This window comes from Panulirus ornatus, chromosome 26 (assembly GCF_036320965.1).
Source record: "Panulirus ornatus isolate Po-2019 chromosome 26, ASM3632096v1, whole genome shotgun sequence".
Taxonomy (NCBI): Eukaryota; Metazoa; Arthropoda; class Malacostraca; order Decapoda; family Palinuridae; genus Panulirus; species Panulirus ornatus.
This window is the reverse complement of record NC_092249.1, coordinates 350913-376593: the sequence shown is the minus strand read 5'-3', so window position 1 is coordinate 376593 and position 25681 is coordinate 350913. Positions and strand designations below refer to the sequence as shown.

Genomic DNA, 25681 nt, shown 5'->3' with positions numbered 1-25681 from the left:
CGCTTCCATGGTTCCATCTGCTGCCAGATCCACTCCCAGATATCTAAAACACTTCACTTCCTCCAGTTTTTCTCCATTCAAACTCACCTCCCAATTGACTTGACCCTCAACCCTACTGTACCTAATAACCTTGCTCTTATTCACATTTACTCTTAACTTTCTTCTTCCACACACTTTACCAAACTCAGTCACCAGCTTCTGCAGTTTCTCACATGAATCAGCCACCAGCGCTGTATCATCAGCGAACAACAACTGACTCACTTCCCAAGGTCTCTCATCCCCAACAGACTTCATACTTGCCCCTCTTTCCAAAACTCTTGCATTTACTTCCCTAACAACCCCATCCATAAACAAATTAAACAACCATGGAGACATCACACACCCCTGCCGCAAACCTACATTCACTGAGAACCAATCACTTTCCTCTCTTCCTACACGTACACATGCCTTACATCCTCGATAAAAACTTTTCACTGCTTCTAACAACTTGCCTCCCACACCATATATTCTTAATACCTTCCACAGAGCATCTCTATCAACTCTATCATATGCCTTCTCCAGATCCATAAATGCTACATACAAATCCAGGGAATATAGATGTAGAATTCTTTCTCCCTTACTTCATATAGGTATGTCAAAAGAAGAGTATGTAGCGTTTGGTAGGCAGCCAGTGACCAAGGAGGTATATTACCAGTACTACCTGCCTGGGTATTGGGAGGGCTAGTGATGGCTGCATAGTAAGCCAGCACTTTAGTGGTTTTCAAGTTGCACTTTGTCCCAGATAGCACTCCTTTCATTCTGCCTCACCCACACATGAACTATTGGTGTTCTGTCCACAGACATACAATCTCTCCCTGTAACAAATTATGCATGGCAGCACCTAACTCACACAACTCATTCTTCTTAGCTCTAGATTTTCCTGCAGTGGGTACTTGTGATTGCTTGCCCTACCTTTTAGCAAAATGGTAGGAGCAATAGATAGTAGTAGGTAGGAATGTTAGATAGGGGCTTTAGGTAGAAACATTTGGTAAAAGTATGAGGTAGGAACATTAGGTGGGAGCATTAGGGAGAAGTAGTTAGGTTGTAACATCAGGCAGGAATATTAGGTAGACACATTAGGTAGAAGTAGTTGGTAGGAACATTAAGTAAGAGCCTCTGAAAACACTTCGCTTGAGTTTCCCTCTCTCAGTGGTTTCTTAAGGGTGAGGCACTAGAGGCTATGAAGTAGCACTGGAGTTCAGCAGTTATGGAGACTTTTGCTATAATCATCCCCTTGAGGGAGTTCCCAAAAGGAATGGGCATCAGAGATATGGATAGACACATATCTTTACATCGTCCTCTACAATTCTTCCCAGTGTATCCCTTAGCCTGATCAGGTGCTCTGTAACTGATTCCTGTTGAATTCATGAAAATGTTTTTTGGTTTTCTCTTGCCATATCCACAGTATTCTTTTCAAAGTTTCTTAGTTCCTCCTTCCTTATCCTGATATACTCATTCCTTGCCGTCATGTACCTTATAAGTGCAGGCGGGCTGTAGTGCTGTTGCCACAATCACCACTTCCCATGTCAGTGCTCCATTGCTTTTTGACATCTTTTATTAAACCAGCCTTAGCTCTTTCTTACCATGCCCTCTGTATGTAAGGTTAAGGGTACCCTTTTTTCATGCCTTTATTGTAAACTTCCTGAAATCTTTTGCCACAAAGCCCTGGTTCCTGCTTACTTAACTCCATTTCACAGTCTCTATTACCATTGAACTTGTTGAGGTTTGTGTTGTTTGCATGATTATATTTTCTCTTTCTTTGTCTCATTTCTGCTCTTTTTATGGACTCATTTGCTACATAGTCAAGCTTGAGCATTATATTTGTACTTTTTCCAGTTGGTGTAATATATATGAGATTTTCATTATTCATGTTAGTATGTATGAAGAAGAGATCTAACAGTGATAATGTGTCAGTCCCTCTCTATATACACTCAGGAAACCAGTCTGCATGACTACTTACCACCATGAAAATCCAGTGGCAATCCCCCATTATCTGTACTTTACCATCTCTGAGAAGTGAGTGTTTTGTTCTTCATGTACCATCCTGATTGTATCTTCATGCCATCATTGTATATTTTTTTCTGAATTTTTGCAATTCCTTGGAGGATTATGTAATTTCAACACAACTATGTTGGTTTATAGAATGCCAGAGAGAAGACCTCATACATAACAGTAACCCCTTTACTCAAAGAGTATCAATTAGTCTAGAAAGTCTTTCAGTCCTTTCTTGAAAAATCTGATATCTCAGACATGACTGAAGTATATGTTTAGAGTTCTTCTCTAGCCTTTTCATAATGGGAATAAAGCTAGAAATATTACTGAGTATCCTTCAAGCACCCCTGTCAGTAGGTTTAGGTATTTATCTGACAGGTCCTGTTTGGGATGAACTTATCTAATCTTTCCAAAGTTCACTCTTCTAGTTTTTTGGTAGTTTAGCTCCTTGTCTTTTGAAAACTATTTCTTATAGCCCTCTAGGTGGAGACTTAGTGGATTACATGCTCTATTTACTGACATAAATCTTTCCTTTGATGGCAATCTCCTCTTGGTTATGAAAGTATGAAACTTATGAATATTCATGTTGTCATCCACTCTGGGAGCTTTCATCAAGATGGCATTATGCCAGATGCTCACTTAGATCTCTTAGAGACCTTATGGACTTCTCCAGAGATTATTAACTAGACTATTTACATTAAAACTCCTTCCACCAACAAACATTTCCATGTGGATTAACCTCGTCATTTTTTGACCTAACTTAGGCTTTATCCTAGAGACTTTTGAAACTTTTCAGACAGTACCATATTTTAGACATTGTGGATTTACCTTGAGTGGCTCTGGGGGTTCTCCTTTTAGGAAAGACAGATTCTAGTGTGCCACTAAATCATTACTGAAGGTATTTATTTTTGCTTTTGGGTTTAGTCTTTTCATTTGAAAGATTTTCTTGAAACCCTCTTTCTTTGAGTGGATGCTCTTTCTTGCTCATGGGACAAACTGCAGAAGACAGAAATATAGGTTTTTAAAATTAGAATAACTCCTCAAAGCAGTTTCACAGAAATTTTATATGTTATATTCATTCCCAGTTCATTAGGATGGATCAGTTACATATGACTTCTGTCACATCATTCATACATGAATTAGACCAAATCTATATGTGCAGTGTAATTAAATGATGTACAATTTTTTGCAGGTATATGTTCTTCTGTACTGGCGTTCACTATATGGCTGGATTACAAGATGATGAAGTTATTTACAACCCACTCCCTCTTTATCATTCTGCAGGTGGTATGGTTGGCATGGGCCAGGTTAGTAGAGCAAATGTGATAGAGTTTGTTCTTTCACCTTGTTTACTCATGTTCACATTTTTAACGTATTTAGGGGTCTTTCTCATAGTTTCAAAAGTGATATATTTGCCATTACTTTGAGTTTTAGGAGTGTTCTCATGATAAAGTAAAACCCTGGGCTGTTATGGTTGTTTTACACATGATGGTGTAATGAAGAAGGCCATTGGATGACCTGTGAGGATGTTTAAGAACAGAGGACTGAGCCTAAGAGGGAAAACCCTCACTGGGCCCCCTTCTCAGTTCCTTCCTTTGGAAAAGTGAAAAACTGGAGTGGAGGATTTCCAGCCCCCTGCTCCCTCCCCTTTTTGTCGCCTTTTACGACATGCGGGAACACGTGGGATATAATGGAAAATATGAATGATTATAAAGAGACTTTACTAGAATGAGAAGACAACATGCATTCTAACTGAAGGGCTTAGGGAGGATTCTTCATGAACCATGCTGCTTTATATGAAGGGAGCACTATAGATATTCTAGCCACATACTTAAAAGATGATTGAACTTCTCTTCTATTCATGCAGGTTTTGCTGTTCAACAACACTGCAGTGATTCGTCGCAAGTTCTCTGCATCTCAGTATTGGGTGGAAGCCAAAAAATATGGTTGCACTGTAAGTAGTCAAGCTATATACATTTTTTTTTTTTTTTTTTTTTTTTTTACTTTGTCGCTGTCTCCCGCGTTTGCGAGGTAGCGCAAGGAAACAGACGAAAGAAATGGCCCAACCCCCCCCATACACATGTATATACATATGTCCACACACGCAAATATACATACCTACACAGCTTTCCATGGTTTACCCCAGACGCTTCACATGCCCTGATTCAATCCACTGACAGCACGTCAACCCCAGTATAACACATCGCTCCAATTCACTCTATTCCTTGCCCTCCTTTCACCCTCCTGCATGTTCAGGCCCTGATCACACAAAATCTTTTTCACTCCATCTTTCCACCTCCAATTTGGTCTCCCTCTTCTCCTCGTTCCCTCCACCTCCGACACATATATCCTCTTGGTCAATCTCTCCTCACTCATTCTCTCCATGTGCCCAAACCACTTCAAAACACCCTCTTCTGCTCTCTCAACCACGCTCTTTTTATTTCCACACATCTCTCTTACCCTTACGTTACTCACTCGATCAAACCACCTCACACCACACATTGTCCTCAAACATCTCATTTCCAGCACATCCATCCTCCTGCGCACAACTCTATCCATAGCCCACGCCTCGCAACCATACAACATTGTTGGAACCACTATTCCTTCAAACATACCCATTTTTGCTTTCCGAGATAATGTTCTCGACTTCCACACATTCTTCAAGGCCCCCAGAATTTTCGCCCCTCCCCCACCCTATGATCCACTTCCGCTTCCATGGTTCCATCTGCTGCCAGATCCACTCCCAGATATCTAAAACACTTCACTTCCTCCAGTTTTTCTCCATTCAAACTCACCTCCCAATTGACTTGACCCTCAACCCTACTGTACCTAATAACCTTGCTCTTATTCACATTTACTCTTAACTTTCTTCTTCCACACACTTTACCAAACTCAGTCACCAGCTTCTGCAGTTTCTCACATGAATCAGCCACCAGCGCTGTATCATCAGCGAACAACAACTGACTCACTTCCCAAGGTCTCTCATCCCCAACAGACTTCATACTTGCCCCTCTTTCCAAAACTCTTGCATTTACTTCCCTAACAACCCCATCCATAAACAAATTAAACAACCATGGAGACATCACACACCCCTGCCGCAAACCTACATTCACTGAGAACCAATCACTTTCCTCTCTTCCTACACGTACACATGCCTTACATCCTCGATAAAAACTTTTCACTGCTTCTAACAACTTGCCTCCCACACCATATATTCTTAATACCTTCCACAGAGCATCTCTATCAACTCTATCATATGCCTTCTCCAGATCCATAAATGCTACATACAAATCCAGGGAATATAGATGTAGAATTCTTTCTCCCTTACTTCATATAGGTATGTCAAAAGAAGAGTATGTAGCGTTTGGTAGGCAGCCAGTGACCAAGGAGGTATATTACCAGTACTACCTGCCTGGGTATTGGGAGGGCTAGTGATGGCTGCATAGTAAGCCAGCACTTTAGTGGTTTTCAAGTTGCACTTTGTCCCAGATAGCACTCCTTTCATTCTGCCTCACCCACACATGAACTATTGGTGTTCTGTCCACAGACATACAATCTCTCCCTGTAACAAATTATGCATGGCAGCACCTAACTCACACAACTCATTCTTCTTAGCTCTAGATTTTCCTGCAGTGGGTACTTGTGATTGCTTGCCCTACCTTTTAGCAAAATGGTAGGAGCAATAGATAGTAGTAGGTAGGAATGTTAGATAGGGGCTTTAGGTAGAAACATTTGGTAAAAGTATGAGGTAGGAACATTAGGTGGGAGCATTAGGGAGAAGTAGTTAGGTTGTAACATCAGGCAGGAATATTAGGTAGACACATTAGGTAGAAGTAGTTGGTAGGAACATTAAGTAAGAGCCTCTGAAAACACTTCGCTTGAGTTTCCCTCTCTCAGTGGTTTCTTAAGGGTGAGGCACTAGAGGCTATGAAGTAGCACTGGAGTTCAGCAGTTATGGAGACTTTTGCTATAATCATCCCCTTGAGGGAGTTCCCAAAAGGAATGGGCATCAGAGATATGGATAGACACATATCTTTACATCGTCCTCTACAATTCTTCCCAGTGTATCCCTTAGCCTGATCAGGTGCTCTGTAACTGATTCCTGTTGAATTCATGAAAATGTTTTTTGGTTTTCTCTTGCCATATCCACAGTATTCTTTTCAAAGTTTCTTAGTTCCTCCTTCCTTATCCTGATATACTCATTCCTTGCCGTCATGTACCTTATAAGTGCAGGCGGGCTGTAGTGCTGTTGCCACAATCACCACTTCCCATGTCAGTGCTCCATTGCTTTTTGACATCTTTTATTAAACCAGCCTTAACTCTTTCTTACCATGCCCTCTGTATGTAAGGTTAAGGGTACCCTTTTTTCATGCCTTTATTGTAAACTTCCTGAAATCTTTTGCCACAAAGCCCTGGTTCCTGCTTACTTAACTCCATTTCACAGTCTCTATTACCATTGAACTTGTTGAGGTTTGTGTTGTTTGCATGATTATATTTTCTCTTTCTTTGTCTCATTTCTGCTCTTTTTATGGACTCATTTGCTACATAGTCAAGCTTGAGCATTATATTTGTACTTTTTCCAGTTGGTGTAATATATATGAGATTTTCATTATTCATGTTAGTATGTATGAAGAAGAGATCTAACAGTGATAATGTGTCAGTCCCTCTCTATATACACTCAGGAAACCAGTCTGCATGACTACTTACCACCATGAAAATCCAGTGGCAATCCCCCATTATCTGTACTTTACCATCTCTGAGAAGTGAGTGTTTTGTTCTTCATGTACCATCCTGATTGTATCTTCATGCCATCATTGTATATTTTTTTCTGAATTTTTGCAATTCCTTGGAGGATTATGTAATTTCAACACAACTATGTTGGTTTATAGAATGCCAGAGAGAAGACCTCATACATAACAGTAACCCCTTTACTCAAAGAGTATCAATTAGTCTAGAAAGTCTTTCAGTCCTTTCTTGAAAAATCTGATATCTCAGACATGACTGAAGTATATGTTTAGAGTTCTTCTCTAGCCTTTTCATAATGGGAATAAAGCTAGAAATATTACTGAGTATCCTTCAAGCACCCCTGTCAGTAGGTTTAGGTATTTATCTGACAGGTCCTGTTTGGGATGAACTTATCTAATCTTTCCAAAGTTCACTCTTCTAGTTTTTTGGTAGTTTAGCTCCTTGTCTTTTGAAAACTATTTCTTATAGCCCTCTAGGTGGAGACTTAGTGGATTACATGCTCTATTTACTGACATAAATCTTTCCTTTGATGGCAATCTCCTCTTGGTTATGAAAGTATGAAACTTATGAATATTCATGTTGTCATCCACTCTGGAGCTTTCATCAAGATGGCATTATGCCAGATGCTCACTTAGATCTCTTAGAGACCTTATGGACTTCTCCAGAGATTATTAACTAGACTATTTACATTAAAACTCCTTCCACCAACAAACATTTCCATGTGGATTAACCTCGTCATTTTTTGACCTAACTTAGGCTTTATCCTAGAGACTTTTGAAACTTTTCAGACAGTACCATATTTTAGACATTGTGGATTTACCTTGAGTGGCTCTGGGGGTTCTCCTTTTAGGAAAGACAGATTCTAGTGTGCCACTAAATCATTACTGAAGGTATTTATTTTTGCTTTGGGTTTAGTCTTTTCATTTGAAAGATTTTCTTGAAACCCTCTTTCTTTGAGTGGATGCTCTTTCTTGCTCATGGGACAAACTGCAGAAGACAGAAATATAGGTTTTTAAAATTAGAATAACTCCTCAAAGCAGTTTCACAGAAATTTTATATGTTATATTCATTCCCAGTTCATTAGGATGGATCAGTTACATATGACTTCTGTCACATCATTCATACATGAATTAGACCAAATCTATATGTGCAGTGTAATTAAATGATGTACAATTTTTTGCAGGTATATGTTCTTCTGTACTGGCGTTCACTATATGGCTGGATTACAAGATGATGAAGTTATTTACAACCCACTCCCTCTTTATCATTCTGCAGGTGGTATGGTTGGCATGGGCCAGGTTAGTAGAGCAAATGTGATAGAGTTTGTTCTTTCACCTTGTTTACTCATGTTCACATTTTTAACGTATTTAGGGGTCTTTCTCATAGTTTCAAAAGTGATATATTTGCCATTACTTTGAGTTTTAGGAGTGTTCTCATGATAAAGTAAAACCCTGGGCTGTTATGGTTGTTTTACACATGATGGTGTAATGAAGAAGGCCATTGGATGACCTGTGAGGATGTTTAAGAACAGAGGACTGAGCCTAAGAGGGAAAACCCTCACTGGGCCCCCTTCTCAGTTCCTTCCTTTGGAAAAGTGAAAAACTGGAGTGGAGGATTTCCAGCCCCCTGCTCCCTCCCCTTTTTGTCGCCTTTTACGACATGCGGGAACACGTGGGATATAATGGAAAATATGAATGATTATAAAGAGACTTTACTAGAATGAGAAGACAACATGCATTCTAACTGAAGGGCTTAGGGAGGATTCTTCATGAACCATGCTGCTTTATATGAAGGGAGCACTATAGATATTCTAGCCACATACTTAAAAGATGATTGAACTTCTCTTCTATTCATGCAGGTTTTGCTGTTCAACAACACTGCAGTGATTCGTCGCAAGTTCTCTGCATCTCAGTATTGGGTGGAAGCCAAAAAATATGGTTGCACTGTAAGTAGTCAAGCTATATACATTTTTTTTTTTTTTTTTTTTTTTTACTTTGTCGCTGTCTCCCGCGTTTGCGAGGTAGCGCAAGGAAACAGACGAAAGAAATGGCCCAACCCCCCCCATACACATGTATATACATATGTCCACACACGCAAATATACATACCTACACAGCTTTCCATGGTTTACCCCAGACGCTTCACATGCCCTGATTCAATCCACTGACAGCATATATACATATTCAGTTAAATATTAAGAAGATATTGCTGTTAAATCATCTACCCCAATAAGGGTCAACAGTATGTACATATTTAGCTAATAGTTTTATAAAAGGGAAGCACCATTATTTCATGTTGTTATGAAAAGCATTTGTTTGGAGGTTTTTATAGATTCCAAGCCAAATATGTACTCTACATTTGATGTCCAGAGGATTATCAGTGCAATATTATTTGTTAAAGGTAACAGTTTTATCATAAAAGAAAATGACTCAAGATAATCTGTAGCAAGGTAAGAAAAAAGTGAGTGGTGGGATGAAGAAGTAAGATTGTTAGTGAAAGAGAAGAGAGGCATTTGGACAATTTTTGTAGGGAAGTAGTTCGAATGATTGGGAAATGTATGAAAGAAAGAGGCAGGAGGTCAAGAGAAAGGTGCAAGAGGTGAGAAAGAGGGCAAATGAGAGTTGGGGTGAGAAAGTATCATTAGATTTTAGGGAGAATGAAAACATGTTTTGGAAGGAGGTAAATATCGTGCGTAAGACAAGAAAACAAATGGGAACATCGGTGAAGGGGGCTAATGGGGAGGTAATATCGAGTAGTGGTGAACTGAGAAGGAGTGAAGTAAGTATTTTGAAGGTTTATGGAATGTGTATGATGATATAGTGGCAGATGTAGGGTGTTTTGGTCAAGGTGGTGTGCGAAGTGAGAGGGTCAGGGAGAATGATTTGGTAAACAGAGAAGAGGTAGTGAAAGCTTTGCAGAAGATGAAAGCCGGCAAGGGGGCTGGTTTGGATGGTATTGCAGTGGAATTTATTACAAAAGTGGGTGACTGTGCTGTTGACTGGTTGGTAAGGATATTCAATGTATGTATGGTTCATGGTGAAGTGCCTGAGGATTGGTGAAATTCATGCATAGTGCCATTGTACAAAGGCAAAGGGGATTAAGGTGAGTGGTCAAATTACAGAGGTACTAGTTTGTTGAATATCCTTGGGAAATTTCATGGGAGGGTAATGATTGAGAGGGGAGAGGCATGTACAGAGCATCAGTTTGGGGAAGAGCAGTGTGGTTTCAGAAGTGGTAGAGGATGTGTGGAGGGTAATGATTGAGAGGGGAGAGGCATGTACAAAGCATCAGTTTGGGGAAGAGCAGTGTGGTTTCAGAAGTGGTAGAGGATGTGTGGATCAAGTGTTTCCTTTGAAAAATGTATGTGAGAAATACTTAGAACAACAGGTGGATTTGTATGTAGCATTTATGGATCTGGAGAAGGCATGTGATAAGAATTGATAAAGATGCTCTGTGGAAGATATATGGTGTGGGAGGTAAGTTGCTAGAAGCAGTGAGAAGTTTTTATCAAGGATGTAAGGCATGTGCACGAGTATGAAGAGAGGAAAGTGATTGGTTCCCAGTGAATGTAGGTTTGCGGCAGGGGTGCATGATTTCTCCATGGTTGTTTAATTTGTTTATGGATGGGGCTGTTAGGGAGGTGAATGCAAGTTTTGGAGAGAGGGGCAAGTATGCAATCTATTGTGGATGAGATGGCTCAGGAAGTGAGTCAGTTGTTCGCTGATGATGCAGTGCTGGTAGCTTATTCGGGTGAGAAATAGCTGAAGCTGGTGACTGAGTTTGGTAAAGTGTGTGAAAGAAGAAAGCTGAGAGTAAATGTGAATAAGAGCAAGGTTATTATGTTCAGTAGGGTTGAGGGACAAGTTAATTGAGAGATAAGTTTGAAGGAGAAAAACTGGAGGAAGTGAAATGTTTTAGATATCTGGGAGTGGATTTAGCAGTGGATGGAACCATGGAAATGGAAGTGAGTCACAGGGTGGGGAGAGGGTGAAGGTTCTGGGAGCGTTGAAGAATGTGTGGAAGGCAAGAATGTTATCTCGGAGAGCAAACATGGGTATGTTTGAAGGAATAGTGGTTCCAAAATTGTTGTTTGGTTGTGTTGCATGGGCTATAGATAGGTTTGTGCGAAGGAGGGTGGATGTGTTGGAAATTAAATGTTTGAGGACAGTATGTGGTGTGAGGTGGTTTGATTGAGTAGGTAATAAAAGGTAGGAAAGGTGTGTCGTAATAAAAAGAGTTTGGTTGAGAGAGGAGGATGTATTGAAATGGTTTGGTCACATGGAGAGAATGAGTGAGGAAGGATTGACAAAGAGGATATATGCGTCAGAGGTGGAGGGAACGAGAAGTGGGAGACCAAATTGGAGTTGGAAGGATGGAGCGAAAAAGATTTTGAGCAAACAGGGCTTGAACATAGAGGAGGGTGAAAGGCGTGCAAGGAATATAGTGAATTGGAATGATGTGGTATACTGGAGTGGACATGCTCTCAGTGGATTGAACCAGGGCATGTGAAGTATCTGGGTAAACCATGGAAAGTCTTGTGGGGCCTGGATGTAAAAAGGGCCCTGTGATTTCATTGCATTACACATGACATCTAGAGACTGGGTGTGAATGAATGTGGCCTTTGTTGTCTTTTCCTAGCGCTACCTTGCGCGCTTGTGCTGGGGGAAGGGTGTGCCATTTCATGTGTGGTGGGATGGTGGTGGGAATGGAAGAAGGCAGCAAGTATGAATATGAACGTGTATATGTCTGTGTATGTATACATTGAAATGTATTGGTATGTATATGTGCATGTGTGGGGGTTTATGTTTATGCATGTGTATGTGGGTGGGTTGGGCCATTCTTTCATCTGTTTCCTTGCACTACCTTGCTGACACTGGAGACAGCAACTAAGTATAATAAATATAGAAAATGAAGTATTTATTTCCATGAAATTACCCTTAAGGTGGTTGGCTGAGGTTTTGCCTGTACCTAATTAGATGCAGTTATAAAGACCTGATACTATTCTGACATGTGGAGTATTTTACCAAAATAAATTGTGATCAGTGAAAGAATGTACAAATATTCCTACCTGAAAATCCAGCTTCTTTACCAGCCTTCTATATGACACGGAGTCAAATACCTGCTCATCTCTGTGGTGTAAAATGAAGCTCTTTCTGACATAGATGTCCAGAGTATATGTTACTAATGACTTTTTTTCTTTTGAGTCCATGTTGCATCTCACTTTGGGAGTTTATTCTCTTGAATGGACCATCCATGTGACTGTTTTCCCCCTTCACTGTACAGACCATACTTGTCACAGATACTTATCCATACTTCACTGTAATATCCCAGGTTTCTTTCTTAGAAGTAAGCACATTTGTTCTTTTCCAGTTCGTGGTGCTATACCCTTTTCCAGTGACTTTTCTTAACAGCTCTATCAGCTTGTTATATGTTTTTGCATGTTCCTTGAGTACATATGGAGATATTTCATCAGGGACACATGCCAAATATGGATTTAAAGTCTTCAGTAGCCTACTTTTATATTTTCGAGCATTATCAGTGCATTCCAAGTCCTCTTCCCCTACTAGTCTTCTAGTATTGGGGTTATAGTATCCTCTTCTGTGAATGAAGTTTAAAACCAGTCGTTCATTTCCTCACATATAGTCTCATATTTCTCAATAGACTTTGCCTCTGAATCAGCTGGATTAGGGAGAATAAAAAGATGTTTTGGAGGGAGGTAAATAAAGTGCATAAGACAAGGGAGCAATTGGGAACATCAGTGAAGGGGGCTAATGGGGAGGTGATAACAAGTCGTGGTGATGTGAGAAGATGGAGTGAGTATTTTGAAGGTTTGTTGAATGTGTTTGATGATAGAGTGGCAGATATAGGTTGTTTTGGTCGAGGTTGTGTGCAAAGTGAGAGGGTTAGGGAGAATGATTTGGTAAACAGAGATGAGGTAGTAAAAGCTTTGCGGAAGATGAAAGCTGGCAAGGCAGCAGGTTTGAATGGTATTGCAGTGGAATTTATTAAAAAGGGGGTGACTGTAATGTTGACTGGTTGTTAAGGTTATTTAATGTATGTATGACTCATGGTGAGGTGCCTGAGGGTTGGCGGAATGCTTGCTTAGTGCCATTTTACAAAGGCAAAGGGGATAAAAGTGAGTGCTCAAATTACAGAGGTATAAGTTTGTTGAGTATTTCTGGTAAATTTTATGGAAGGGTATTGATTGAGAGGGTGAAGGCATGTACAGAGCATCAGATTGGGGAAGAGCAGTGTGGTTTCAGAAGTGGTAGAGGATGTGTGGATCAGGTGTTTGCTTTGAAGAATGTATGTGAGAAATACTTAGAAAAGCAAATGGATTTGTATGTAGCATTTATGGATCTGGAGAAGGCATATGATAGAGTTGATAGAGATGCTCTGTGGAAGATATTAAGAATTATGGTGTGGGGAGGCAAGTTGTTAGAAGCAGTGAAAAGTTTTTATTGAGGATGTAAGGCATGTGTGCGAGTAGGAAGAGAGGAAAGTGATTGGTTCTCAGTGAATGTTGGTTTGCGGCAGGGGTGCGTGATGTCTCCATGGTTGTTTAATTTGTTTATGGATGGGGTTGTTAGGGAGGTGAATGCAAGAGTTCTGGAAAAAGGGGCAAGTATGCAGTCTGTTGTGGATGAGAGAGCTTGGGAAGTGAGTCAGTTATTGTTCGCTGATGATACAGCGCTGGTGGCTGATTCGTGTGAGAAACTGCAAAAGCTGATGACTGAGTTTGGTAAAGTGTGTGAAAGAAGAAAGTTAAGAGTAAGTGTGAATAAGAGCAAGGTTATTAGGTACAGTAGGGTTGAGGGACAAGTCAATTGGGAGGTAAGTTTGAATGGAGAAAAACTGGAGGAAGTGAAGTGTTTTAGATATCTGGGAGTGGATTTGGCAGCAGATGGAACCATGGAGGCGGAAGTGAATCATAGGGTGGGGGAGGAGGTGAAAGTTCTGGGAGCGTTGAAGAATGTGTGGAAGTCGAGAATGTTATCTTGGAAAGCAAAAATGGGTATGTTTGAAGGAACAGAGTTGTATGGAGGAGGGTGGATGTGCTGAAAATGAGATGTTTGAGGACAATATGTGATGTGAGGTGGTTTGATCAAGTAAGTAATGAAAGGATAAGAGAGATGTGTGATAATGAAAAGAGTGTGGTTGAGAGAGCAGAAGAGGGTGATTTGAAATGGTTTGGTCACATGGAGAGAATGAGTGAGGAAAGATTGACAAAGAGGATATATGTGTCAGAGTTGGAGGGAACAAGGAGATGTGGGAGACCAAATTGGAGGTGAAAGGATGGAGTGAAAAAGATTTTGAGTGATCGGGGCCTGAACATGCAGGAGGGTGAAAGGCGTGCAAGGAATAGAGTGAATTGGAACGACGTGGTATACCGGGGTCAACGTGCTGTCGGTGGATTGAACCAGGGCATGTGAAGCGTCTGGGGTAAACCATGGAAAGTTTTGTGGGGTCTGGATGTGGAAAGGGAGCTGTGGTTTCAGTGCATTATACATGACAGCTAGAGACTTGAGTGTGAACGAATGTGGCTTTTGTTGTCTTTTCCTAGCACTACCTCGTGCACATGCAGGGGGAGGGGGGGTTGTCATTTCATGTGTGGCGGGGTGGCAACGGGAATGAATAAGGGCAGACAGTATGAATTATGTACATGTATATGTCTGGGTGTGTATATATATGTATAAGTCGAGATGTATAAGTATGTCCAATCATATTGTCCAATCACATGTTTACCAAATGGCGTTCTAGCTTCGTCTCTTCGATGTATATCAACTGACTGTTATATTCCTCTCTTGTGTCTCCCCTGATGATGTGATTATTACACGAAAGTGCACTTGGGAACTTTTCGTGTTTCATTTTCCCTGTGGACTCGTAGGAATACACAGACATATAGATATATACGCATGTACATATTCATACATGCTGCCTTCATCCATTCCTGCTGCTACCCCACCACACATGAAATGGCACCCCCCTCCCCCCGCATGCACAGGAGGTAGTGCTAGGAAAAGACAACAAAGGCCACATTCATTCACATTTAGTCTCTAGCTGTCATGTGTAATGCACCGAAACCACAGCTCCCTTTCCACATCCAGGCCCCACAAAACTTTCCATTGTTTACCCCAGATGCTTCACATGCCCTGGTTCAATCCATTCATAGCACGTCAACCCCAGTATACCACATCATTCCAGTTCACTCTCTTCCTTGCACGTCTTTCACCCTCCTGTATGTTCAGGCTCCGATCGCTCAGTCTTTTTCACTCCATCCTTCCACCTATAATTTGGTCTCCCTTTTCTCCTCATTCCCTTCATCTCTAACACATAAATCCTCTTTGTTAATCTTTCCTCCCTCATTCTCTCCTTGTGACCAAATCATTTCAATACACCCTCCTCTGCTCTCTCAACCACACTCTTTATTACCAAACATCTCTCTTACCCTTTCATTACTTACTCGATCAAACCACCTCACTCCACATATTGTCCTCAAACATCTCATTTCCAACATATCCACCCACCTCTGCACAACCCTTGCCGTGCAGCCATATCACATTGTTGAAACCACTATTCCTTCAAACATACCCATTTTTGCTCACCGAGATAATGTTCTCGCCTTCCACACATTCTTTGACACTCCCAGAACTTTTGCCCTTCCCCGACCCTGTGACTCACTTCCGCTTCCATGGTTCCATCTGCTGCTAAATCCACTCTCAGATACCTAAAACACTTCACTTCCTCCAGTTTTTCTCCATTCAAACATACCTCTCAATTAACTTGTTCCTCAACCCTACTGAACCTAATAATCTTGCTCTTATTCACACTTACTCTTAACTTTCTTCTTTCACACACTTTACCAAACTCAGTCATCAGCTTTTGCAGTTTTTAACCCAAATCAGCCACCAGCGCTGTATCATCAGCGAACAACAACTGACTCACTTCCCAAGCACTCTCATCCACAACAGACCGCATACTTGCCCCTCTCTCCAAAACTCTTGCATTCACCTCCCTAACAACCCCATCCATAAACAAATTAAACAGCCATGGAGATATCATGCACCCCTGCCACAAACTGACATACACTAGGAACCAATCACTTTTCTCTCTTCCTACCCTTACACATACCTTACATCCTTGATAAAAACTTTTCACTGTTTCTAGCAACTTACCTCCCACACCATATACTCTCAATACCTTCCACAGAGCATATCTATCAACTCTTATCATATGCCTTCAGATCCATAAATGCTATGTACAAATCTATCTATTTTCTAAGTATTTCTCATACTATCATCAAAGCAAATACCTGATCCACACATCCTCTACCACTTCTGCTCTTCCCCAGTCTGATGGTCTGTACATTATTATTAGTTTTAGTCTTTGCATCATGTACTCTTGAATCTCAGATCATCTGTGAATTACTAAAAATCCATTATTGTTATTATTATACTTAATTGCTGTTTCCCACATAAGCGAGGTAGCACCAGGAAACAGATGAGGAATGGTCCACCCACTCATATATACACACACATATATATTTTTTTTTTCATACTATTCGCCATTTCCCGTGTTAGCGAGGAAGCGTTAAGAACAGAGGACTGGGCCTTTGAGGTAATATCCTCATCTGGCCCCCTTCTCTGTTCGTTCTTTGGGAAAAAAAAAACAAAAAAACAAGAGGGGAGGATTTCCAGCCCCCCGCTCCCTTCCCTTTTAGTCGCCTTCTACGACACGCTGGGAATACATGGGAAGTATTCTTTCTCCCCTATCCCCAGGGATAACACACATATATATATCTACATAAATGCCCATATACATACATATACATATGAACATATACATACTTATACATACACAAACATATACATGTATACACATGTATTTATTCATACTTGCTTGCCTTCATTCATTCCTGTCGCTACCCCACCACACAGGAAATAGCATTGCTACCCCTCTCTTCAGTGAGGTAGCACCGGGAAAACAGAAAAAAAGAGGCCACATTTCTTCACACTCAGTCTCTAGCTGTCATGTGTAATGCGCCAAAACCACAGCTCCTTGTCCACATCCAGGCCCCACAGACCTTTCCATGGTTTACCCCAGACTCCTCACATGCCCTGGTTCAGTCCATTGACAGCACATCAACCCTGGTATACCACATTGTTCCAATTCACTGTATTCCTTGCATGCCTCTCAACCTCCTGTATGTTCAGGCCCTGATCGCTCAAAATCTTCTTCACTCCATCCTTCCACCTCCAATTTGGTCGTCTGCTTCTCCTTGTTCCCTTCACCTCTAACATATGTGTCTTTTTTGTGAGTCTTTCCTCACTCATTCTCTCCATATGTCCTGTCCAGACCATTTCAACACACCCTCTTCTGCTCTCTCAACCACACTTTTTATTTCCACACACCTTTCTTACCCTCTCATCACTTACATGATCAAACAACCTCACACCACATATTGTCCTCAGACGTTTCATTTCCTTCACATCCACCCTCCTCTGTATAACCCTATCTATAGCCCATGCTTTGAAACCATATTACTATGTTAGAACTAATATTCCTTCAACATACCTATTTTTGCTCTCCGAGATAATGTTCTCTCCTTCCACACATCTTCGTGGCTCCCGGAACCTTCGCCTCTTCCCCCATCCTGTGACTCACTTCCGCTTCCATGGTTCCATCTGTTGCTAAGTCCACTCCCAGATATCTAAGACACTTCACTTCCTCCAATATTTCTTCATTCAAATTTACATCCCAATTTACTTGTCCCCAACCCTATTGAACCTAATAGCCTTGCACCTTGCTCTTATTCACATTTACTTTCAACTCTTGCCTTTCACTTACTTTTCCAAATTCAGTCACCAGCCTCTGCAATTTCTCACCTGAATCAGCCACTAGAGCTGTATCATTGGCGAACAATAACTGACTCACTCCCCAATCCCTCTTATCCACAACAGACTGCATAGTCGCCCCTCTCTCCAAAACTCTTGCATTTACCTTCCAAACCACCCATCCTTAGACAAACTGAACAACTGTGGGGACATCACAAACCCATGCTGCAAACTGGCATTCACTGGGAACCAATCACTCTCCTCTCGTCCCTTTCGTACACATGCCTTACATCCTTGGTAAAAACATTTAACTAGCAACTTACCTCTCACACCATATACTCTTAAAACCTTCCACAAAGCATCTCTATCAACCCTATCATATGCCTTCTCCAGATCCACAAATGCTACATACAAATCCATCTCTTTATCCAAATAATTCTCACATACATTCTTTAAAGCAAACACCTAATCCTCGCATCCTCTACCACTTCGGAAACCGCAATCTCTCACCCCAACTCTCATTTGCCCTCTTTTTCACCTCTTGCATCTTTCTGTTAACCTCCTGCAACTTTCTTTTATACACCTCCCAGTTATTTGCACCACTTCCCTGCAAGTATTGTCCAAATGCCTCTCTTTTCTCTTTCACCAACAATCTTACTTTATCCCACCACTCTACCCTTTCTCATCTCCCCACCTCCCACCTTTCTCATGCCTCATGCATCTTTTGCACAAGCCATCACTGCTTGCCTAAATACATCCCATTCCTCTCCCTTTCCCTTCACATCATTGACCTTTTGCCATTCCACACTCAATTTCTCTTGGTACTTCCTCACACAAGTCTCCTGTCTAAGCTCGCTTACTCACACCACTCATCTCTCCTCTACATTCTCTCTTCTTTTCTGGAAACCTAAACAAATTTTCACCTTTGCCTCCACAAGATAATGATCAGATATCCCTCCAGCTGCCCCTCTCAGCACATTAACATCCAAAAGTCCCTCTTTTACATGCCTGTCAATTAACACATAATCCAATAATTCCCTTTGACCATCTCTCCCACTTACATATGTAAACTTGTGTATATCTCTCTTTTAAACCAGGTATTTCCAGTCACCAGTCCTTTTTCAGTAAACAAATCCACAAGCTCTTCATTTCTTTTTACAGCACTGAACACTCCTTGTACACCAATTATACCCTTAACTGCCACATTAATCACCTTCACATTTAAATCACCCATTACTACAACCCAATCTCTTACATCAAAGCTGCTAACACTCACTCAGCTGCTCCCAAAACACTTGCCTCTTATAATCTTTCTTCTCATGACCAGGTGCATATGCACCAATAATCGCCCATCTCTCTCCATCCACTTTCAGTTTTACCCAAATCATTCCAGAACTTACTTTATTACACTCTATCACATACTCCCACAACTCCTGTTTCAGTAGTAGTACCACTTCTTCCTTATCTCTTGTCTTCTTATCAACCCCAGACCTTACTCCCAAGATTTTCCCAAACCACTCTTCCCCTTTACCCTTGAGCTTTATTTCACCCAGAGCCAAAACACCCAGGTTTCTTTCCTCAAACATACTACCTATCTCTCCTTTCTTCTCATCTTGGTTACATCCACACACATTCAGACACCCCAGTCTGAGCCCTCAAGGAGGATAAGCACTCCCCACTTGACTCCTTCTTCTGTCTCTCTGTTTAGAAATTTGAATGCAATTCTTGTAAATATATTCTGTTTTTCTCCTTGATATCTATTAATGGAAGTCATGTTCCATTACAGGTTGGCCAATATGTGGGAGAGATATGCCGCTACCTCCTCAACACAACAGAAAAACCTGAGGACACACAGCATAAGGTACACTTTCTTCTTTTTCCTAATGTTAATTGATTTTTATCTTTAACCCATAATCAGTAGCAATTGTCTAAAATGCACGCCCATTGTAAGAAAGTGAAACTCTTTTTTCATACAGGATATCTTTATGTCACATGTTACTGAAGAAAACACTCCAAAAAAAGAGGTTACATTTCTTTATCAGTGCAGCAGGGTGCTAAGTTGATGTGGGAGGGCTCAGGTTGGTGGTACAGATGCTCCTAATTAATATAAGTACACCATAACTACTTTGTTTATATCCATGCTTAGTTTTACATGTGCCATTCTTTTTTTTCTTTTTTTTTTTTTTTTCCGCTGTCTCCCGCGTTTGCGAGGTAGCGCAAGGAAACAGACGAAAGAAATGGCCCAACCCACCCCCATACACATGTATATACATACGTCCACACACGCAAATATACATACCTACACAGCTTTCCATGGTTTACCCCAGACGCTTCACACGCCTTGATTCAATCCACTGACAGCACGTCAACCCCAGTATACCACATCGCTCCAATTCACCCTATTCTTTGCCCTCCTTTCACCCTCCTGCATGTTCAGGCCCCGATCACACAAAATCTTTTTCACTCCATCTCTCCACCTCCAATTTGGTCTCCCTCTTCTCCTCGTTCCCTCCACCTCCGATACACATATCCTCTTGGTCAATCTTTCCTCACTCATTCTCTTCATGTGCCCAAACCATTTCAAAACACCCTCTTCTGCTCTCTCAACCACGCTCTTTTTATTTCCACACATCTCTCTTACCCTTACGTTACTTACTCGATCAAACCACCTCACACCACACATTGTCCTCAAACATCTCATTTCCAGCACATCCATCCTCCTGCGCACAACTCTATCCATAGCCCACGCCTCGCAACCATACAACATTGTTGGAACCACTATTCCTTCAAACATACCCATTTTTGCTTTCCGAGATAATGTTCTCGACTTCCACACATTCTTCAAGGCTCCCAGGATTTTCGCCCCCTCCCCCACCCTATGATCCACTTCCGCTTCCATGGTTCCATCCGCTGCCAGATCCACTCCCAGATATCTAAAACACTTCACTTCCTCCAGTTTTTCTCCATTCAAACTCACCTCCCAATTGACTTGACCCTCAACCCTACTGTACCTAATAACCTTGCTCTTATTCACATTTACTCTTAACTTTCTTCTTTCACACACTTTACCAAACTCTTATCGTATATATTTTTACATGTCTTGTCACAATTATGTGTATCATGTACTTATTCAGATATCACTTACACACATAGCATTATTTACATGAATAGATGGATGAAATATCTTATTTTCTTGAAAAATGAATACACTACAAAATTTATATAAAATTAACTAGGATTGTTGGTGTGTAGTAAGTAGTAGCTGGTAGGCAGCCACCAACCAGGGAGGAATATTACCAGTGCTCCCCGCCTGGATATTGTCAGGGTCAGCGACAGCTGCAGAGTAAGCCAGCACTTCATTGGTTGTCAAATTGCACTTCTTTGACCCAGTTAGCTGTCATTTCCTTCTGCCTCACTCACACATGAACTACTGGCACACTGTCCACAAACATACAATCGCTCCTTGTCACATATAACGTGGCACCACTTAACTCGCATGCCTCATTTTTCATAACTTCTAGGTTTTACAGTGGTGAGTGCTGTGCACTAACCCTGCCTATTGGCAAATGGTACGGGCAGTAGGTATTAGTTGTAGGTAGGAACATTAGACAGGAAGATAAAAGCAATAGGATGGGAACATTAGCTGGGAGCATTAGGTAGACACATTAGGTAACAGTAGTTGGTGGGAACATTAGATAGAAGCCTCTGAAAACATTGCACCAGAGTTGCCCTCAGATAGTGGCCTGTTCAAGTTGAGGCACTAATGGCTACGAAGCAGCACTGGAGTTCACTAGTTAAGGAAACTTTTGCCATTGCCACCTCCTTGAGGGAGTTCCTGAAGGGAAAGGGCATCAGAGACACAGATAGATGAATAGATAGATAGTTGGAATATGTCTGGGCTCCTGCTAGGATGATGCAGTTACACTCTCTTTGACAATATGTTACTATAATGCAAGGTGGTATAATTGGTATACATGGGGTGTTCAGTGTTGTAAATGGAAATGGTGAAGAGCTTGTAGATTTATGTGCTGAAAAAGGACTGATGATTGGGAATACCTGGTTTAAAAAGCGAGATATACATAAGTATACTTATGTAAGTAGGAGAGATGGCCAGAGAGCGTTATTGGATTATGTGTTAATTGACAGGCGTGCGAAAGAGAGACTTTTGGATGTAAATGTGCTGAGAGGTGCAACTGGAGGGATGTCTGATCATTATCTTGTGGAGGCTAAGGTGAAGATTTGTATGGGTTTTCAGAAAAGAAGAGTGAATGTTAGGGTGAAGAGGGTGGTGAGGGTAAGTGAGCTTGGGAAGGAGACCTGTGTGAGGAAGTACCAGGAGAGACTGAGTAGAGAATGGAAAAAGGTGAGAACAATGGAAGTAAGGGGAGTGGGGGAGGAATGGGATGTATTTAGGGAATCAGTGATGGATTGCGCAAAAGATGCTTGTGGCATGAGAAGAGTGGGAGGTGGGTTGATTAGAAAGGGTAGTGAGTGGTGGGATGAAGAAGTAAGAGTATTAGTGAAAGAGAAGAGAGAGGCATTTGGACGATTTTTGCAGGGAAAAAATGCAATTGAGTGGGAGATGTATAAAAGAAAGAGACAGGAGGTCAAGAGAAAGGTGCAAGAGGTGAAAAAAAGGGCAAATGAGAGTTGGGGTGAGAGAGTATCATTAAATTTTAGGGAGAATAAAAAGATGTTCTGGAAGGAGGTAAATAAAGTGCGTAAGACAAGGGAGCAAATGGGAACTTCAGTGAAGGGCGCAAATGGGGAGGTGATAACAAGTAGTGGTGATGTGAGAAGGAGATGGAGTGAGTATTTTGAAGGTTTGTTGAATGTGTTTGATGATAGAGTGGCAGATATAGGGTGTTTTGGTCGAGGTGGTGTGCAAAGTGAGAGGGTTAGGGAAAATGATTTGGTAAACAGAGAAGAGGTAGTGAAAGCTTTGCGGAAGATGAAAGCCAGCAAGGCAGCAGGTTTGGATGGTATTGCAGTGGAATTTATTAAAAAAGGGGGTGACTGTATTGTTGATTGGTTGGTAAGGTTATTTAATGTATGTATGACTCATGGTGAGGTGCCTGAGGATTGGCGGAATGCTTGCATAGTGCCATTGTACAAAGGCAAAGGGGATAAGAGTGAGTGCTCAAATCACAGAGGTATAAGTTTGTTGAGTATTCCTGGTAAATTATATGGGAGGGTATTGATTGAGAGGGTGAAGGCATGTACAGAGCATCAGACTGGGGAAGAGCAGTGTGGTTTCAGAAGTGGTAGAGGATGTGTGGATCAGGTGTTTGCTTTGAAGAATGTATGTGAGAAATACTTAGAAAAGCAAATGGATTTGTATGTAGCATTTATGGATCTGGAGAAGGCATATGATAGAGTTGATAGAGATGCTCTGTGGAAGGTATTAAGAATATATGGTGTGGGAGGCAAGTTGTTAGAAGCAGTGAAAAGTTTTTATCGAGGATGTAAGGCATGTGTACGTGTAGGAAGAGAGGAAAGTGATTGGTTCTCAGTGAATGTGGGTTTGCGGCAGGGGTGTGTGATGTCTCCATGGTTGTTTAATTTGTTTATGGATGGGGTTGTTAGGGAGGTAAATGCAAGAGTTTTGGAAAGAGGGGCAAGTATGAAGTCTGTTGGGGATGAGAGAGCTTGGGAAGTGAGTCAGTTGTTGTTCGCTGATGATACAGCGCTGGTGGCTGATTCATGTGAGAAACTGCAGAAGCTGGTGACTGAGTTTGGTAAAGTGTGTGGAAGAAGAAAGTTAAGAGTAAATGTGAATAAGAGCAAGGTTATTAGGTACAGTAGGGTTGAGGGTTAAGTCAATTGGGAGGTGAGTTTGAATGGAGAAAAACTGGAGGAAGTGAAGTGTTTTAGATATCTGGGAGTGGATCTGGCAGCGGATGGAACCATGGAAGCGGAAGTGGATCATAGGGTGGGGGAGGGGGCGAAAATTCTGGGGGCCTTGTAGAATGTGTGGAAGTCGAGAATATTATCTCGGAAAGCAAAAATGGGTATGTTTGAAGGAATAGTGGTTCCAACAATGTTGTATGGTCGCGAGGCGTGGGCTATGGATAGAGTTGTGCGCAGGAGGATGGATGTGCTGGAAATGAGATGTTTGAGGACAATGTGTGGTGTGAGGTGGTTTGATCGAGTGAGTAACGTAAGGGTAAGAGAGATGTGTGGAAATAAAAAGAGCGTGGTTGAGAGAGCAGAAGAGGGTGTTTTGAAGTGGTTTGGGCACGTGGAGAGAATGAGTGAGGAAAGATTGACCAAGAGGATATATGTGTCGGAGGTGGAGGGAACGAGGAGAAGAGGGAGACCAAATTGGAGGTGGAAAGATGGAGTGAAAAAGATTTTGTGTGATCGGGGCCTGAACATGCAGGAGGGTGAAAGGAGGGCAAGGAATAGAGTGAATTGGAGCGATGTGGTATACCGGGGTTGACGTGCTGTCAGTGGATTGAATCAAGGCATGTGAAGCGTCTGGGGTAAACCATGGAAAGCTGTGTAGGTATGTATATTTGCGTGTGTGGATGTATGTATATACATGTGTATGGGGGGGGTTGGGCCATTTCTTTCGTCTGTTTCCTTGCGCTACCTCGCAAACGCGGGAGACAGCGACAAAGTATAATAATAATAATAAAATGCAAGGCGGCAGGTTTGGATGGTATTGCATTGGAATTTACACAAAAAAAGGGGGTGACTTGTGTTGTTGATTGGTTGGTAAGGATATTCAGTGTATGGATGGATCATGGTGAAGTGCCTGAGGATTGGCAGAATGCATACATAGTGCCATTGTACAAAGGCAGAGGGGATAAAGGTGAGTGTCAAGTCACAGAGGCATAAGTTTGTTGAGTATTCTAGGGAAATTATATGGGAGGGAATTGATTGAGAGGGTAAAGGCATGTACAGAGCATCAGATTGGGGAAGAGCAGTGTGGCTTCAGAAGTGGTAGAGGATGTGTGGATCAGTTGTTTGCTTTGAAGAATGTATGTGAGAAATACTTAGATAAACAGATGGATTTGTATGTAGCATTTATGGACTTGGAGAAGGCATGTTATAGGGTTAATAGAAATGCTTTGTGGAAGGTTTTAAGAGTATATGGTTTGGGACGTAAGTTGCTAGAAGCAGTGAAAAGTTTTTACCAAGAATGTAAGGAATGTGTACGAGTAGGAAGAGAGGAAAGTGATTGGTTCCCAGTGAATGTCAGTTTGCGGCAGGGGTGTGTGATGTCTCCATGGTTGTTTAATTTGTTTATGGGTGGGTTTGTTTGGGAGGTGAATGCAAGAGTTTTGGAGAGAGGGGCAAGTATGCAGTCTGTTGTGGATGAGAGGGCTTGGGAAGTGTCAGTTGTTGTTTGCTGATGATACAGTGCTGGTGGCTGATTCAGATGAGAAACTGCAGAAGTTGGTGACTGAGTTTAGTAAAGTGTATGAAAGAAGAAAGTTGAGAGTAAATGTGAATAAGAACAAGGTTATTAGGTTCAGTAGGGTTGAGGGACGCATTAATTGGGAGGTAAGTTTGAATGGAGAAAAAATGGAGGAAGTGAAATGTTTTAGATATCTGGGAGTGGACTTAGCAGTGGATGGAACCATGGAAGCTGAAGTGAGTCACAGGGTAGGGGAGGTGGCGAAGGTTCTAGGAGTGTTGAAGTGTGGAAAGTGAGGACGTTATCTCGGAGACCAAAAATGGATATGTTTGAAGAAATAGTGGTTCTAACAATGTTATATGGTTGTGAGGCATGGGCTAAAGCCCTATCTAAAGATAGGGTTGTGCGGAGGAGGTTGGATGTGTTGGAAATGAAATGTTTGCGGACAATATATGGTGTGAGGTGGTTTGATCGAGTAAGTAATGAAAGAGTAAGAAAGATGTGTAGTAATAAAAAGAGTGTGGCTGAGAGAGCAGAAGAGGGTGTGTTGAAATGGTTTGGACACATGGAAAGAATGAGTGAGGAAAGATTGACAAAGTGATATATGTGTCAGAGGTTGAGGGAAGAAGGAGAAGCGGGATTGACAAAGTGGATATATATGTGTCAGAGGTTGAGGGAAGAAGGAGAAGTGGGAGACCAAATTG

General features: G+C 41.5%; 1 protein-coding gene across 1 annotated transcript in view; it reads left to right on the top strand.

Moving 5' to 3' along the window:
• Positions 1-25681, top strand: part of LOC139757374 (long-chain fatty acid transport protein 1-like) — a 157454-nt gene that overhangs the window by 85270 nt on the left and 46503 nt on the right. The window contains exons 9-11 of the mRNA XM_071677784.1: positions 3224-3338; positions 3899-3985; positions 19398-19472. Of these exons, the coding sequence (XP_071533885.1) occupies positions 3224-3338; positions 3899-3985; positions 19398-19472 (277 nt within the window). The remainder of the gene's footprint in view (positions 1-3223; positions 3339-3898; positions 3986-19397; positions 19473-25681) is intronic.